This window comes from Rhipicephalus sanguineus, chromosome 3, assembly GCF_013339695.2.
Source record: "Rhipicephalus sanguineus isolate Rsan-2018 chromosome 3, BIME_Rsan_1.4, whole genome shotgun sequence".
Classification (NCBI taxonomy): Eukaryota; Metazoa; Arthropoda; class Arachnida; order Ixodida; family Ixodidae; genus Rhipicephalus; species Rhipicephalus sanguineus.
In genome coordinates, this window is record NC_051178.1 from 174,577,346 (window position 1) to 174,595,718 (window position 18,373).

The window sequence follows — 18,373 nt, forward strand, 5'->3', positions numbered from 1 at the left end:
GCCGTGGCTACCGCCAAGGTGGTAACCAACAAAGCGTCGCCCCTGGATACTCTCTCGGGAAGTCAAAATTCCTACTACGGGACGGTGAAGGGAAAGCGGGCCGGTCGGTCGGCCGCTTCGAAGATCGACCGCCGTCGTTTTTCGTTCGGATACTGCGTCCACGAGAGCTGCCACCATGAGCGAGCAACTGAAGTTCATCGTTCAGGAACTGAACAAGGAGCCTTTCAACAAGAAGCTCAACCTCATCAGCTTCGACGCTTTTCGGCCAGACCAGTTACTGCAGACGTTAAACGACGTTTTCGCCGAGTTAGAACCAAAGGTTCGTATAAGGCATAGATCGCGGCATCTGCTAAGCATTCTTGGTGCTTGCGACTATGCAGTGTTAAGGTAACGTCATTCGTATTCTTAATTTTCATTTTGTTGCTTACATCATTGTACCTCTTTCACTAGGCGCATGAAGATGCAGCGCACATAACTGAAAAAAAAAAACCAAAAACAAAAGCAGCCCTATCAAGAAACCGCTGTCACATACCAATCGCTATAGATAGCTTGCATGTGACGTCATGAATGCAGCTTGTGAACGTAATGACACTCCACGATGGCGGCTTTCATGACGAACAAGTCGCGGTTAACCTGCTTCAATGAGACAACGACGTGGCAGAAACGCTTCTGTGCGTGAATAACGAGAAAACCTGCATGTGATGTTTTGATAACATTAATGTGAAATCGCAAATGTCCCGTGCCGCCGTGCTGGTGCTCCGACACGGCGGCTTCGGTGACGTCAATGCAAGTCATCTATACATTGGGCTGTCTTCCACGTGAACTTATGTGCAGGAAATGTAAGCATGAGAAAACCCGGAGGACACCCTAATCCTTGACTAAGGTGTCTGGTATAGTGGCACTCGCACGTCGGCGTTCGTGTGCCCTGGTGCATTCCTTGGGTTAACTCCGTGTTTCGTCGCACTGCCGAAGCGTATCTCAGAGTCCACGTAGAAAGAAGCGCGCGGTTGAGACCTGCTCCGCCAGATGCCGCAACGTAATGAGAGACGTGAGTTGGGCTAGTTGGTGCGTATTAACTGCAGACATGACTGAATAGCGCAATAAAAACCACAGACAGGGTAGAGACGACAGACAGGACGGGGCGCAAACTTCAACTGAGCATTTATTGACTGAAAAACAGGAAACCACAAGCTGCGCAGGAGGATGCGCAACACGCAAAAAAAAAAAAAATCACTCAAGCACGCCCCCCAAAACGTCACTAACTTTAACACGTTTCATGCTTACGCAACTCACACGTGCCACACCTAGCCAAACGGTTCCGTGCGCAGATTTGGCGTGCGCTGGCTCTCAGCAATAAAGAATGCATATTCTTATTCATTATGACTTCCCTAGTTTAATCCAGGTCGCGCCGATACAATCCACGCCGAAGCCCTGTATTTCAGGATCTCCGTATAACCAGACTGCAGACAGTCGGCAGTCCATGGAGGACAACTGTAGAAAGTGAAGGGAATGTCTGTAAACTCAGTGCTCAGACACTCTATGAGATCGATCCTTATGCACAGGAAAGTAACAGGATGTGTACTACACATAACCTACATACGTGGTATATACAGCGATGTCGAATCGACATAAAGGTCACAGGGTTTTCGTGAGACATGTGGGTTAGCCTACAGAAAGGTCGAACTCATTTTTGCAGGGGCTACCACAAATAGAACCGCACAACCACATGACGTGTACAGACGTGCACACCCCACCCTTTACGCCACGTACACGCACATTTGTATGCATATACAAAGAATTCGGCACTGAAGAAACGGTCGTACGACGAATTTGAACGCGCCTTTGGGAAACTCCCGTGCTCGTTTATGGAGCCAGGTTTTACCTTCCTTCCTCAGAAAAAGACTAATAATATGCTCTCAGTGCCTCATTCTAATTTTTGTCTCTCTATCATTTTAAGCTTCAGTGAAATTACGGCCTCATTCTCCGAATGCTGAACTGACACGTCATAATTGAATCGTGCGCGTTGCATTTTTATTTAATTTTATTTTCTTAATTCTGCGTCACAGTTGGGTGTATATCGCATCCACCGACCTATATCCCCTTTCATAAGGGCGGTTCTGAGCGAAATAACGACATTAACGCATAGATTCCCGTTCGTGCTTTATTTGCTCCTGTAGGCTGATCGTGAACTTTCCATGCAGTGTAGCGGTGAAGAGCGTGTGAATTGCGACTTGTGTGAGGACAAAAACTGCACGCGTCACTGACTTCAGTCGGTTGGTTTTGCAGATGAAAGCAGACGTGCGCAGCGAGGATCCCGAACAACTAGCCATGAGAAGCCTCGCCTTCCTGCGCATATTGAAGTACAAGCCCCCACCTGACATCGCAGGCCGGTACGTAGTGAGCTGTGGCAGAAAGATAAAGGTGTGAAAAGGTTGCAAGCAGATGCCTATATAGGAGTGAAATAATGAGCGCCGGTCACGACCGCGTCCAGTCTACCGGAGCTCAGCGAGTTGACTGTGCGAATAGATTAATAGTAATTGTTGGGGATTTTACGTCCCAGAACCACGATATGATTATGAGGGACGCCGTAGCGGAGCCCTTTAGCGTGCACTTAAATATAAGTACACGGCCCCTAGCATTCCGCCTCCATCGAAATGCGGCCGCCGCGGCCGGGAATTCGATCCCGTGACCTTCGGGTCAGCAGTCGAGCACCATAACCACCGCAGTGGAGTGTGAGCAGATTACTCGACAGCAAAATTTGTTGCTGGGCGAATTGGTAAAACTAACGGTTTGCATGATATATGTGACGCGTTAAGAAAACCACTTCACAAGGACGAATTAGGACAGGACCGATGCAGCATATTACTCGAATCATGGTATTCCCCAATGCGTTCTTGTTCAAGGTATTCGACAATATGTGGAATGAAAAAGAAAAAAAAGAACAAAGAGGGGGATACAAAAGAAGTGAAATGAAGCATCGTTACAAGTTCACAAAACGAAAACAAGCAGAAAAAAAAAATTGGGGCAGCTACGCATTCGCGGTGCGAAGACTGCGGAAACAGTGAAGCCGGTGGCCTCCTCCTTTCTATCCTCCTCATCCTCACTTCCTTTCCCCACCCACTTGCTATATTGTAGTGTACATGGCTATGCTAAGCTTTACCCTCTCCCTTCCTCTTCACCCTCCCCTCACGATCACTTCCCTTTCCTAACCCCTTGTTATACTGTATTATACACGGCTATGCTACGCTTTCTTTCTCTCTATTTCTGTCTTTCTTTCTTTGTAGCTTTATTTCTCTTTCTCTCTATCTTTTTCTCGTTCTCTCGCCCATAACAACGCAATCATATGGTTCCCATAAGTCTCAGTGAAGTTGATAGCTGGGCGAGTTGGCTGACAGTTTATTTTTACGTGTGAAGCAGCGCACGTAGGCAAGGCACAAGAGGAAGACACGAAACGACAGGACAACCGCTGCACTCGCAACTAGTTTATTTGGGAAAAAAACATGGTTAATATACATACACACCAGCGTACCACGTGTGACAACGTCTTTCAATGATACCAAGTTAGTATAACAGTTTTCGCTGATCTTCCAAAAAAAAGACACTTCGCAATCGCTCAGAAGAACTGATGCTTGGCCGATACAATTACCTCTTCGTTTAGTGATGTGGAAGGCCTCGATCACTTCCCTGGTCGGCTGATCCCTGTGACGCTATATTGTGACGTAGCAGTTGACACGCCTTTTAATGGGCCTTCGCGACTCGGCGAACCGATCACATCCAAGGCACAGAACAATCTCAAGATGTGTCCCCACAAGCGAAGATGATAAAGAACACCATGTGATGATGATAATGTAAAGATGATAAAGAAGTGCCTGATAAATGCCCACAATATGCATTATATATATATATATATATATATATATATATATATATATATATATATATATATATATATATATATATATATATATATATATATATATATATATATATTAAATGTACATTGTATATATACAATTATACAATAATGTATATTGTATAATGTGCATTGTATATATATATATATATATCTATATATATATATTATATATAACTGTCCACCACAGCCTACAAAGAGAGAGATAAAATAAACAAGAAATAAAGCAAAGCAATCTTGCTGATTAAAAAATGATAAGACGTGCATATATGCATGACGGATATATCACCTTGCAAGGCATAATTATTAAAGAAAGAAGTACGTACGAAGTTTCCAAGTCCTGTAACGCAGTCCGCTCTGTCTATGTACAAGTCAGCTTCCTGGCTGATAGCGATGACACAGCGCTCTCCGTCGGCGCCTTGTTTTTTGTATCGAACACGTCAAGTACGGGTCAGCGCCCGTCTATTACCCCTTTATTTCACTTGCTTTCAGTTTTCTTGCGCGCCATTTCATTGACAGAACAGCAGCTCACGCTCAGATATCGACAGCTGGCTAGATATTCTGCGATTGAATGAACACATTGTTGCATAACGGTAGGCCAAGGAATCCATGGATATATTAAATGAAACCTGATGATTCAGGGGTCGCTCTCACTTATGCAAAACGAAACTGTTCTGTCTCACAAAGCAAAACAATGTAACACGAGCGGCCGATGTCCCACACAACTCAGACACTCGGCTCCGCAGTGGTTCGTTCCGCCAGGGTCTGGTGTCGGGTGCCAAGGAGGCAGTGCTCCCTCTGCTCGAATGGGCGCTGCGCGGCCTGCCCGAGCTACGCAAGAGGGCCTACCTGGGACGATTCCTCGTCAGGGTCGAGCTGCCACCCGAACTGGACGGGGACGTGGATCTGCAGGCGCTCTACGCGCAGGTATGCGCCGCCACAATTATCATGAATCGGCTTCGTGCGGCTTATGAAAGCGACTGCACCGTCAGCGAACGCTATAAAGCGGCCCTGCAACACTTCTTTTTCAGCACGGTCAGAAAAAGCTGCCGATCGGTAGTCGAAGCTTCTGAGACCATGCGAGCCAAACATTACAGCGCGGCACGCGGCCTGGAATTTACATTTAGTTCTCAAATTCAGCTCGAAATCGTTCCCTCTTCTCTCGACAAATGATGCCATAAACCCAAGTGACCTCGCCACAAATCCAAAGTCCACGGCCATTGGCTGATTTGAACATCGTGAGCTGCATAGTTAGCGTAGCCGCCGCGGGATGCCGTCACGTGCTCCCGCGTGCGCACGCGATCACACTGAAAGTAAGCCATGCGTTCGAAGAAAAAAAATATAATAAAGTGCTCAAGGAAATGGCGCGCTGACGAAGGGACGCATATTCTTGCCCCCTTGTCATGCCCCTCCCTGCGTAGCTTTCAGCTCACCTGCTAGTACGAAAGGAGAGAAAGCGCTTGAAGCCTGCGACAAATCCCTGTAACTTCGCTCGTACTTGACGGATTCTAAATAATATTGCGGCAGTCGATTCGTGAGGCAATAAGCTTTTTTAATGAAGCCATTCGACGATTACTTGGAAAAATGTTGCAGGGTCTCTTTAAGTCTATCGAAGCAAGCATAAGAGGACGTCCCGGTAGAAGGTTATGTTAAAATAACTCTTGCAAGGTCGGTACTCTCACGAGCGATCGCTTTCATGATTGATCGCAGTCACACATAATTACAGAAATTCGCACATGATTATAGTTAGTAACGACATCATACTAACAGCAAAAGCGAAAAGTAAGATTCGCACGATGAAGGGGGTGAAGGGGAGGGAAGATACTTCCCCGTTACTGTTACTCAGTCGGACCTGTCCCATCATTGTTTAAAGATCAGGGTTATGGCCACACAAGCTTTTGACGATAATGGCGGCCGAAGGCCCCTGACGTTGCATTTAAGGACTATCTAGTTACAATCTTTACTCTCGGAAAGCGAGGAACCAAGTGCAGGCCATTGTGAGAAGCACGCCATCACTCTATTTTAATTTTTTCATCCATTGTGAAGCATGTTGTCTTTTGGGCACGACAAACGGGGGAAGGGGGGGCTGTGATGAAACTTTGCCTCCTCCCCCTCATTGGGAACCCTTCGCACGCCTATGATTTTATATATAAACACAAGTATTTTAGCGAGCATTCGAAAAATATGAGTGGATCTTGTTTTCAGTATGTATGTACGTACGTACGTACGTATGTATGTATGTATGTATGTATGTATGTATGTATGTATGTATGTATGTATGTATGTATGTATGTATGTATGTATGTATGTATGTATGTATGTATGTATGTATGCATGAATGTATATGTTCTTGGAATATATTTCGGTAGAACCCCGGTTGAAAGTCGTTTCTATTCTTTCGGAAGAATTGTCGCCCAGTCTCCTTTCTATCCCACGTACCACAGTATGCAGGCTATTACTCGTCACTCCCACGTTTTTTTTTTTTTCGAATATACTTGGAGCTAGAGAGGGCAGTAGTGAGGGAGCGGGGGAGAGGGGTATCAAGGAAGTGTGCCACTTCTTGCGGCTTTCGGCTGAGGGTCAACGTGTCATCGGTCACCGATGTCACCATGGTGATCATGACTGGGAGTCGCGTTCAGGCCAGGAACCCTTTAGGCGTCTTTTTCATTTTGCTGCCGGCTTCTCCCTGTCAAGTCGCGGAGGCCATGGGTGTGTGAACGTACACAGCGAGCTGTGTCCCAAACGATCGAGTGGTTGATCTTGCCGGGAGAGATTTAAATATAGCATCATGACTCGCAAGACACGACGTTCACATAATGCTGCGCCGTGCTCCCTTATGGATCGCAGAAACCGGCGTCTAATCTCAACCTGCCTCTCTGCAAAACTACAGCGTATGTTCCCTTCATCAACCTTATCTCTCTAAGAGTCGAGAAACGCCTCGATAAATTTATGACGTAACACTCTATCACCTGGTCAGAAAGGCTAATTCCAGGGCTTATTATGATCGCACGCGAGTTGATCTAAGGGCACTTCGCAAATAAAGTCTGAGCAGCACAAGAAAAACCCGAAAGTGGGCCCACGCAGTACGAAGCGGCCATGGAGCAGTTCAAGGAGGCGCACAAGATGGGCGAAGCGCTCAAGGCCAGTGGTCTGAACACTCAGGAGCTACGCAAGGACATCTCCCAGATGGAGCAGGAGCGCGAGCAGCTGACTAAGAAGATCGCGAAGCTTCGCAGAAAGGTAAGCGCATACGCAGTCTTTCTAAGAACAACTTGGGACTATAGAAGAAGGACATCACGTGCGCTATCTTGAGAAGTATTTCATTCGAAACACAAAAAGACCTTAGTTTTAAGTATTTCTACAGCTTGTATTTCCATTGCATAGGCCGACAAAATATGTGGAGCTCACTGAGACTCACTCATGAAATATATTTTGCGCTTAGGGCTCACTCGGACTCAAACTCACCGAAATTTTCTTCAACCGGACTCACTCGTACTCAGACTCATAGGTCGGCGAACTCACTCATGAGTCGACTCACTCAGATTCACTCAGACTCAGATCGGGCCGTGAGCCCGAGTCTGAGTGAGTCCGGGTGAGTAATATTTTGGTGAGTTTGAGTCCGAGTGAATTCGGTTGAGGAGAATTTTAGCGAGTCTGAGTACGAGTGAGTCCAGTTGAGGAAAATATTGGCGAGCCTGAGTCCGAGTGAGCCCTAAGCGCAAAATATATTTGAGTGAGTCCGAGTGAGCTCCACCTTTTGTTGCCGACTTATGGTCCTATCTACTCATCTTCAGCATTACTATCATCCTTATATCGGCTTACGTTTATACTCAAGTCCATTCACAGGTATCTCCGCACACTAGCATTCAGCGCCACCTCAATATTTATTGATCAGAGGCGTGAGTTAGGGGTAGGGGTGCCATGACCTCCCCCGCTAACTCTTTCATTGGATGTTCTTGATAAAAATATCTCATGTGAGTCGCGTATTTCATGAAAATGTCCTTACTGGATGGATATATGATAATGATGATATATGATATATGATGATAACTCGTATTTGAAGGCACAAGATCAAAAGGCGTATCGTAGAGCACCGATTATGGGAGATACTGGCGTTAAAAAGGATTCACACCATGATCGAAAATGCTAATTTTACGCCAACGGACTCATGAGTCGACTCACTCAGGCTCACTCAGACTCAGGTGACGCCGTGAGTCTGAGTCTGAGTGAGTCCGGCTGAATAATATGTTGGTGAGTTTGAGTCTGAGTGAGTCCGGCTCAAAAAATGTTTAATGTGTCTGAGTCCGAGTGAGTCCGGTCGAGGAAAATTTTGGCGAGTCTGAGTCAGAGTGAGCCCTCAGAGAAAAATATATTTCTTGAGTGAGTTTGAGTGAGCTCCGATTTTTTTGCCGACCTATGCTCAGACTCACTAAAATTTTTCTCGATCGGGCTCACTCGGACTCAAACTCGCTAAAACATTACTCACTCGGATTCACCGCTCGATATAAGTCCTAGTGAGTCTGAGTGAGTTTGCCGACCTATGTTCCATTGTTATCTCTCATGTTATGTAAAACACTAGAGCAGAATAAGAATCCTGACTATGACTACAGGGCCAAATTGTCGTTAGTTTGTGAAACGTTTTGGAGCAAAGTTTCGGAGTCGGTCCCTGTGATCTCTGTACTACTTTTCTTGCTCCGATCGAATTAATCTACATTGAGCGAAGTGGTGGTCGAAATTTAACAAAGCCTTTACATACACTAAATATATCACATTTTGATAACACTTTCTTCCGGACCGAACCACGGTAATCAGGTTTAGATGTACACATAAAGAGTTCGAGTTAAGGGGTTGTTGGCCTTTCGATAGTATGCTCTCCATTAGCAGGGTACATACGCTCGCGAGTTGTGTATTGTGGTACACGACGCTAAATTCCTCCTCAGAAGCTTGCGACTTTCTTATCTCAGCCATAAATTACTGCTCCTGCACAGCATAACAGTTAAGTACTGGGTGGGTCGTTCGCATTTCAACAAAGTAGGTTTGTTTAAGCATAGTCACGGTTGCTAATTAAGGAAGCTATATACAATATACGCATAATGCAATACGCATAAAGCGAATTTTTGCACCTCTCAGGGCCAATAGTGAAATGTTAACGATGCCGCGAAAAATTTCTACGGCAAAACTGTGATGGTTCCGAGGTACGTGAAACAATCGCAGTTAGATCGACAGCTGGTGGAACACAATATCCTGCTGGGGGAAAAGGTACCTATCAATGAAAATCAACGAAAAAAAAAACTGCTGTCATCAAGCACGTACACCAACATGTCGCAGGTTGAAACTCAGCGCAACAAGGACGCACTTCTGCAGTTGGCCAAGAACCTCCGCGAGGAACAGGACAGAGCGGAGACGCTAGCCCAACAAAGGAACAGCCTGAGGGACGCGGTGAGTGCTAACCCTTGCATGCGTGATCCTGCATTACGCGAACCTGCGAACATTTCGCATTGCAGAACTTCGGTAGACAGCAGAACTTGTGCAGAACTTGCAAAATCTACACTTACGCTGCAATTTCGCTGACGACCACAGATCGTGGCTTGACCGTACTTATCGGTACGGACGATGCGCTCGATTGCGATTGTGTCAACAACTTGTGTCAACAAGTGACCGTGTGTTCGCAAGCTCTTGGGTGCGAAATCACAAATGTAGGTTATAAACAAGACACATCAAAAGTAATGTGTTATGGTAGGTTTGTTCGATAAAATTTCAAACAAAATATTCTAGTTTTACGTGCCAAACCACGATATTACTATAAGGCGCGCTGTAGTTGGGAGGGAGGGGGGTCTCATTACCAAAAAAAAAGAATCGATGTACGTAAAACATGCCGTCGGCACTGGCACATATATGCATCTTTCTGTTTAACTGCAGTTGAACCACTGCGAGCAAAAGATCCACAGGCTGACGCAGCAGCTAAGAGACCTGCAGCATTCGGGAGCCGGTGCAACACCAGAAGGTATTTGTCCTCCTTCGTACTTTGCCACATTTATACTATCGGTAATTTTGAAATACTATATTGAGGCCATGAGAAAGTATGGCAGTAGCGCGCAGCGATCGTGAGAACGTCGTGTAACCCGAGTAATAAAAGCCTCAAACATGTGCAACGACATGGCGCAGCAAGAAATTGATATGCCGGCTGTACTTCAATAGCATTGAGGGTTAGAATATTAAAAGATTAAGCACAAATGTTTCGGAGGCTTTTTCTTAATTTATACCCAAATACGACAGTACATTACATCCAGTACAAGACTGAAAGCCGCGTAAGTAAATTTTCAAAGGACGTCTCATCTTATAATGCTGTGTTTGAAGGCCTGATGAAAAAGCTGGAGGAAGAGGTTCGAGCCAATGGCTACCTGGTGCGAGACAAGCTGCCCAAGGAGATCGCCGCCTGTCAGAACGCCATTAGAGACCTGCAGAAGGTGGCAGCTGAACCAGCGATGGGACAGAACGAACTCAACAGACTAAAGGCAAAGGTATGTGCCCACGTATCCAAGGAGGTGTCGTCTGAGCTCCACATCTGAACCTGGCGTTTCTAAACGACGCCTTCTGAATTCTATCTCTGCTTTAGCAGTTCCCTGAAATATGTCTAAAATATCGTATAAGGTAACCTTGCTGTGTGTAAAGGTGATTCGCTATAAATTACTGGCTGCATGACAGCTCAAAAGCATTGGGAGGAATCGATCTCTTTCGACATTGAACTGCGAGCGAGATCGTGTTATCATTCGCCGCACGCTCGGCATCTGACAGCAGTTGCGGCTGTCACGTCCTTTAATTGCTCCGAGGCAATGTTGCCGAATAAATAACGCAACGAATACATTAAAGCCTTACTGAATATCAGTTGTATGCTCTTTTGCTGTCCTTTCAATGCAGGTACAGACCGAAAACCAGGAGATCAATGCTCTGTATGAGCAGAAGATGCGAAGTCAAGAACAGGCTGATGACAAGCTGACGCTGTTTAGGCAGCAGGTATGCGTGTAGATACGTTACTTGGCATGGCTTCCGTAGTTTTGTTTCAATCACAGCGGCACTATCACAGAATGGCGGTGGTATAGTATCCATATTCATGAGCAATCGCCTAAGACCTGCCAGGGCAAATGTATAAAGAATATTCAAGGTGCATTTTGAAAGTAAGCAAGTAAAGACGTTCTGTGAATAGTGTAGCGCAACTATATATAGTCCACGGACGTAGAATAATACTGTGTTTATGTGTGTTTGTTCTTCCCGTTCGCCCATGTAGTTGTGCTGCACTAAAGGTCTCTAGATTGCATTCTGCCATCGTGAGGCTAGGACTCAATTAACGAGGAAGTTGGCAACGTGAGGATAACAACCTTGTGCCTGGGTGTTTGACGCATGTTCTTGCTTACTCTGCAGGCGGCAGTAATCGCACGCAAGAAGGAAGCGGCCGCCGAGACGCTCAACGAGCTGCGCCTGCAGGTCTCCCAGCTCGAGGCTCAGCTGCAAGAGAAACGGAGTCTCGTTGCCGGCGGCGAGCAAGTTCTCAAAGGAGATGAGGTATGCGCTGAGGCAGGCATGCAGCACCCACGCGTTAATACGCTAATTCGCTCGACGCGCTGCAGTTCAAGAAGTATGTGAACGCTCTGCGCGGCAAGAGCACCCAGTACAAGCAACAACGCCAGGAGCTGGCCGAGCTGAGGGCCGAGACCGGTGTGCTGGCCAGGACGCAGGAGATTCTCACGCAGAAGGAGCGTGACCTCACGCAGAGTCTGGTGAGTGCGAGAAACTTGCGACGCCGTGAAAACACCATGAGTCATCTCGCTTGACAGAAGGGCTTATGACATTAACGACCTCATGATTGCCATCGCGGCTCTTAATGACCGGCTAAGTTAAGGAAACTTGCACGTTGGCTCCTATACCAAGGCTTCATCTTAGAATGGCCCTGGAAGCTTTGCCACTAGCCCTAACAGCATAGCACGTGCCTCTTGTGGTCTGAAACCTCTTGTTCAACCATAAACGACTGCGTTATACAGAACTGTGACGACAGTTTGGTGTGCGACAAATTTCTTCCAGACGGGAGAACAAATTGTGGTTTTTGCTTCGTGTCACCGAACTGGCAAGATTCACTGATTTTTGGGTCTCCCAATGACACGACTTTGTAGCAACTTCCGCAACGACCGCAGTTCGGCGTGTGCTTCGGTAGTTTTAATATATTAAACAAAAATTCAGATAGCTTTATGCCACCCAACTGACAAAACTCGTGGATGCTTGGGTCTCCGGCACCACTTTGTAGAACTTCTCATAACGAGCGCAGTTGGCGTGTGCTCCCGTTTCGATGCGCCTTACAGCCATAACAACGGCTGTTCTTCCTCGTTGGCGGTTGTGTCACAGCGGTAGAAGTGCGATGTAGTTCGCAGCTTGATCGATGGATTGAGTTTACGGAGACGACAGCTCGAGGCACCTGACAAAGTCTGCGTCTTCGTGTAAAAATTCCACGTTTACCAGAGCGGTCGTTTTGTCGCAGGAGGCGCTCGAAGAGAAGCATGGCGTTCGCGGCTACCACCGGTTGCAGGGAGCTCTGGAAAACTTGTCCGGCAACAAGGCCGCGCTGGACGAGACAAAAATGGCGACACTGGAAGATATGTCCGCCATGGTGACAAGCCTCAACAAGCGGATTACCGAAAGGAAGGGGCGCCTGGCGCCGGCCATAAAGGACCTGAGGCCGCTCAGGAAAACCTACCAGGTAGATTTCCTTTAAACCACACACATTCTCAACGAAGGCTTTCTGGGTGCAGCCATAATCCCCTCTGAACTGTGACAAATATGCGCAACCCCCCAGAAATGCACTGCCGAGGCAGCGACGTCAGCGTGCATCATCCTTTGTAGTCCAGAAAGGAGGTGCCCTCCTCTCCGGTGAAAAAGTCTATACTGGCAGTGTGTCAGTGTGCCTTTAGACTACATATAAAGTATGCGACGTTTTAACAATAGGCTACTAACCGTAGATCATTAAACAGTAAGGTGCACTTCACACAGAGTCCCTGCACGCATATAGGTTTCCGATACCGAAAATGCGCACGATGCGCTTCACACGACACAAACGATATGTCTGTTCTGGACTTCGCAAGCATGTGCTTGCGGACCACACCGTCCTCGACATCGCTGGATATTTACAGCTGTACCAGCACTTGCCTACACTGTCCAACTGTGAACATGGTGCGCGGTGACATAACCTTATGATGTCTTATCGAAACAAAGAGAAGTAAAAACGCTTTGAAGTGAAAGCATAGTTAACTATGATGATCCGTCGCAGCACCATATGCGTATACTTTGTTTTAACGCTATACGTCTTTTGGTGCACATGTTTCGCGCAGGACGTGACAATGGAGTACGAGAAAAAGAAAGCAGCCTACGACACATGCGCAGCAGGTCTGGAAACCACTCTGACAAGTCTGGAGCAAGTACGTGTCTATTTGTATAGTTACCTAGAAACAAGAAACGAAATGCGTTCTGTTTTGGGTGATCCGTAAGTGACGTTGAAAGGATGGCTATTCGACTCTCTGTGCGCGCGCTCGTTGACAGAGAGCTAGGAAGATAACTTCGAATATCTGCCCATCAGCACGTCTCAAAGAGCATCGAGAGACACAAAGTGCAGTGGGATCCGGCTCCTTTTTTTTTTCGAGCAAAAATGTTTTGCCGCAATACTCTATGTTGTACAGGAAAACGGCATAAATTTTATCAGCAAAATCTGCGATGTGCGAGCGCCACGCCTGGAACACTTGGCATAGAGCGACCCATATATATATATATATATATATATATATATATATATATATATATATATATATATATATATATATATATGTGTGTGTGTGTGTGTGTGTGGTGTGTGTGTGTGTGTGTGTGTGTGGTGTGTGTGTGTGTGTGTGTGTGTGTGTGTGTGTGTGTGTGTGGTGTGTGTGTGTGTGTGTGTGTGTGTGTGTGTCTGCGTGCGTGCGTACGTGCAACGCTGCAGCCGAAGAGAGCGTCTATATGAGCCGCCATTATGGCGCCGTGGTCGTGATACGGTAATAGCAAGCAGTCAAGGCCGCGTTGTCTAGTAAGCACATCAGAATTGCGTTCCACGCCGCTAAAGCGAACTTCATTAAGGACGATCGCGCATACAGCCCCGTAGAGCTTGTTCAGACAATCACTTTGAGGACTATAGGCGCACGCTCAACAACAAATGTGCGATTGATGCGGTGTATCGCTAGTCAATTACGTGCGAAGCACATTGGCTCTCGATTTCTATGGCGATGAAATGTAATAGCAATGACATACAGACGCGTCACTAGAAAATGCACTTGTTGGACACCACGGTCATCACACATCCATTCATTCACGGCAAAGACGGTAAGGCAAAGGATATTCGCAGTGATCTGCTGTACGTGGATTGCAGATACATATGATTACAGTCGGCTACCACCTAAGAATAATTACAAGCTCCGCCCACAGAACCGCGGCGCGCTTGTCAATCACCTATGTCGTGCAAGTTAGTTCCCTTTCGAACCGCAAGTATTCTTTCTGTGCTTATTCAAATACCATGCATATCAATAACTAAATGTGCATCGTTCCTTACTTAAGCATGATCTTTGGTTAAGCAGTGATGTCATGATCTCTAATGAAATTTGTTAGGACGTTCATGTTTTCGACTTGAAACTAGTGACACGAACATGTGTCTGTATGGGAACACTGAGTATCTGTAACACGCCAAAAGTACTTTACGTCACGAAAATGAGCATATATGATTGGATATATTGTCTATGAAAATTATCTCTTGGTTGGCCAGCGTTCGCTGTGGGTGGAGCTTGTGTCTATTCTTATTGACGGCACTCTTTCTCGTCTTCATTTTCTTGTGCGTCAGGAAGTGTCCAGCCTCCGAAGTGAACTGAACAGCGAGGAGTCCAAGCTGAACTTCCTCCAGCACAGCCTTCGGATACACGAAGTGCAGCTGAACTTCCTCAAGGCTCACGGCGTGCTTGGAAACCCGGCAGCAGCCGACGCTGGCTCTGACAGCCAGACTTCGCTCAGGTAGGGACACCGTGAAGGTGAACCCATGTTTGCCAAGACGGCGATAACGAACGCCGGTGTGACAAGAAGTTGACAATTGAATCAGACCTGCAGTTTTTCGCAGGCGACCCTATGGCTGGCGAGGAGAAAGTAACCATCAAACTACGCACCCGGCATTATTCTGCATAGACGTCATCTCGTAATTAGCGTTCCTTATCAAGGCCGAAAATAAGCGAATATTGAATCGGCCAGATCTCGCTAGATAAGACTATATTATTAAACAGACACATTGTTAGCAATATGGCTCACACATAAACAGGATATTTAATTAGGTTTTAGAAGTTTCACTGCGTAACTTCCTTGAAAATGGAGCCTTGCTACAGAATGCATCTCAAGCAGCGATTTACGTGGATATACATAGAAGCTGATTCATCATGCGTGTGTTGTATGTTGCCTCTAGCGGCGCAAACGCCGGTGTTGAAAGCGAAGGCCACACTCCTCATAGTGGCTTGAGGATGGGGCACCATCACTTCTATCGTAGTAGTATGGTGGTAGTTTTATGATAGGAAAGACGCTTATTTCTGCAACTTATAAAGGAGCACTGCGCAGCGTTGTTGGGGGGAGTGAAAGAAAAGAGCGGAAAAGAGAGGCCACCTTCTCGAGATACGAGTGCCCACAACACCTAGCGCCAGCCGGGTTACCTACTTCCCCAATAGGAAAACGGGTGGGGGCCCGATGGCACTGGGAATCAAACCGACTCCCATCCTCCTCTCTATCGCAGCCGTGAATGGGGGAGGGGAAGAGGCTCTCCTACCCGAGCGCTAACTGCAGCGTTAGTCAAGTGGTAGAGCGCCCACCTCCAATGCGAGAGGTACCGGCTTCGATTCTAGAGTCGTCGTGTAGCGTATTGGGCCGGGCACCCATCGATTTTTCTAATTGGGAAAGAGATACCCCAACCTGGCGCTGAAAAGTATGAAAGAACACAAAACAGGCACTGACGAGACACACTGCCCTTACATTCGCGTAATGTAGCTTCACTGCATTGCGAGCATGCCTAAGGCGGTGCACGCTTTACAGACGGATATTCTTTCTGAATTAGTTTTTTTTTTTTTCCCCTCTTTCTTTTTATTGCGCACAACTATATGGGCACTCCAGGCGCATTTTAGCGGTAAGCGTCACCGTGAGGTTTAATATAAAGTCCAAATCGATTACATTGCTCCGCGCGTCGTATGTGCTACGTGCGAGTGAAAACACGCGAGGGCTGCCGACGGTCGCGGCTCGAGCGGACAGGAAACGCTGGCCGTCTCAGTCGTGCGAAAGGCGCACGCGGGTGAGGTTTCCGGAGGGGGGCTGCGCGACTCCGGCAAGAACAGCAGACTTTCACCCGCCCAGCGTGTTCACCCGCAGTCATGCGCGCCGTATCTTTACATGGATCAGCAGACGGCTCATACCTTTGTACGTGTTGTGTTCTCATCGCAAAGTTTGCGCTGAAGCCATACACAGCATGAAGGTCGCTTCGCTCGCTGTTGCGGCCGTGTTTCCTTACGCCAGCGTTTTGTTGAGTTACGCTAGGGCGCATACTAAAGAAGTAAGCTGCTAGCCTCACTTCATATGACATTCCAATTCATTGCTATCGCATTTGCAGCTTTGGCCTTGCGGCGAAACCGACTTTTTGTGCACATTTCGGACAATACAATTTTCAAAGTTTACTTTTCATTTGCCGGTTCCCGCGAAGATCGCATTAGCAAGATTCTAGTGCATGTTCACGTTTTTTTTTTCCTTACAACCACGCCAGTTTGAACAGTGCGGACAAATGCCACACTCGTGCAGAGCCAAGCTGGGTCACGAGATTGCCGAGCAGGAGAAGCGGGGGAAGGCCCTGCGAGAACGCCAGAAGGAGCTGCGCGAGAAGCAGGCCTCGCTGCGTGCACAGACCGAGCAGTGGACGCACTTGCAGGCGCTGCTCAGGGCTAAGATGGCCGCAGTCACGGCCTCGACTCAATGGCACCAAGGCGCACCGCCGCCAGGTAGCGCGGCGGCGCATGGCGACACCAATTCGAGGGACTGGCTAGTCCTGTGAAATATCGCAATGTGCGGTTGGAAATTTGCAGCCTATGTGCGTTAATACAAACGTTTAAATGTCGCGCAATGCAGACAATGAAAGTCTGCTGGCTAGACGTTATATACCTCATTGTACGAGAGAAAAATAACAGTAGTGAATGTTGTTTGCCCTACCACTGCGTGCCATATTGCAGTGCCTAGTTTTGCAGAAAAGAAAAACAGAACAAGAAGATCATTGCTTAGGTTGCCTTGTTTTTAGCTGAACTGTCACTGCATGCTCATGTCCACTGTACTAATTGTGTGTATATTCTCCCCTCATATATTACATAACATCCACATAGTGCCTTTCAAGCGATAATAAATTACAAGAACATTTCTTCCTAGTCACAATTTGCTCTCGTGGACTACATCCATGCATAGACTGCAGACTGACACGCAGTAGCTGCTGTGCTGTATGGGATACTATCCATGGCAGGCTCTCCATTATAGCACTTTGTTCACATCTAACAGTGATGACCTTAACTTCTTTGAACATGTACATGAGAAACAATACCACATAGCATTTCCCGCATAGCGTAATGTCGATGCATATGTGGTATTCTTTATCAGATAAATAGGGGCAATGTCATCAGCTATTTATATTATAGAACAAGGATGACAGAGCAGTCCTGTACTGAACCACATGGTGCCCCAAGCAGATGTGGAAAGAACGTCTGAAGAATAAGTGGAATCTTTGCGTATAAGTAGGTGAGGTCAGAATGCTGCACATATTTTTTGAAAAGTGGGTATGACATCACCGCTTGTCCCCATTTGTTTCCCTCCCTTTTTGCTGGTAACTGTCCTGGGAGAAAGAGGAACACTGAGGCTTCAAGTAAAAAAATTTGGCAGATCCCACATACCGTGGTAATCGATGGTATGCGAAGCATGCACGGGATGGTGACTGTGGCGTACTTTTTGACATTGAGCGAAACGTTACGGAATGACGGTAGAGAAATGTAGAAGTGGTATACGCACACTCATATGTTGAAAAGTCGCATATGTATTGAAGTGGTCTGCAATAAGCGCACGGAAGAAGATGAAGTGGAATAGCAGTAGAAGTGAAGGAGAAAGAAGTTTTGAATAAAATGGCGAACGGGTGTTTTGAATAAAATGGCGGACGACACCCGTCTGCTCGAAGCCATGTTTTTTATGTATTAGTTCCTAGAAGGAACGCTACATGTATTACGTAACCAGTTGTTTACAATTGCGTAACGACACCAACAGCAACATGGGTGTTACCAGCACCAGACGCGGCAAGCTGATATGTAGTGCTTATATTCTTCAATACTGGATAGCGCGAATCCGAACAGG

General features: G+C 46.7%; 1 protein-coding gene across 1 annotated transcript; it reads left to right on the forward strand.

The window, feature by feature from the left end:
- The first annotated feature begins 73 nt into the window (after positions 1 to 73).
- On the forward strand, positions 74 to 17,074 carry LOC119385176 (intraflagellar transport protein 81 homolog). The gene is made up of 14 exons (XM_037652696.2): positions 74 to 319; positions 2,287 to 2,390; positions 4,660 to 4,840; positions 6,998 to 7,153; positions 9,242 to 9,352; positions 9,833 to 9,917; positions 10,271 to 10,434; positions 10,832 to 10,927; positions 11,333 to 11,473; positions 11,539 to 11,688; positions 12,441 to 12,659; positions 13,288 to 13,374; positions 14,817 to 14,983; positions 16,793 to 17,074. The coding sequence occupies exons 1-14, from the start codon at positions 176 to 178 to the stop codon at positions 17,040 to 17,042; spliced, it is 2,055 nt and encodes a 684-aa protein (XP_037508624.1). The 5' UTR covers positions 74 to 175; the 3' UTR covers positions 17,043 to 17,074.
- The last annotated feature ends 1,299 nt before the right edge of the window (positions 17,075 to 18,373 follow it).

Coding starts and splice junctions, on each gene's coding strand:
- LOC119385176 (XM_037652696.2), top strand. CDS start 176: ATGAGCGAGCAACTGAAGTTCATCGTTCAGGAACTGAACAAGGAGCCT. Junction 11,689..12,440: donor GTGACCTCACGCAGAGTCTG/GTGAGTGCGAGA, acceptor GTTTTGTCGCAG/GAGGCGCTCGAAGAGAAGCA. Junction 12,660..13,287: donor CGCTCAGGAAAACCTACCAG/GTAGATTTCCTT, acceptor TGTTTCGCGCAG/GACGTGACAATGGAGTACGA.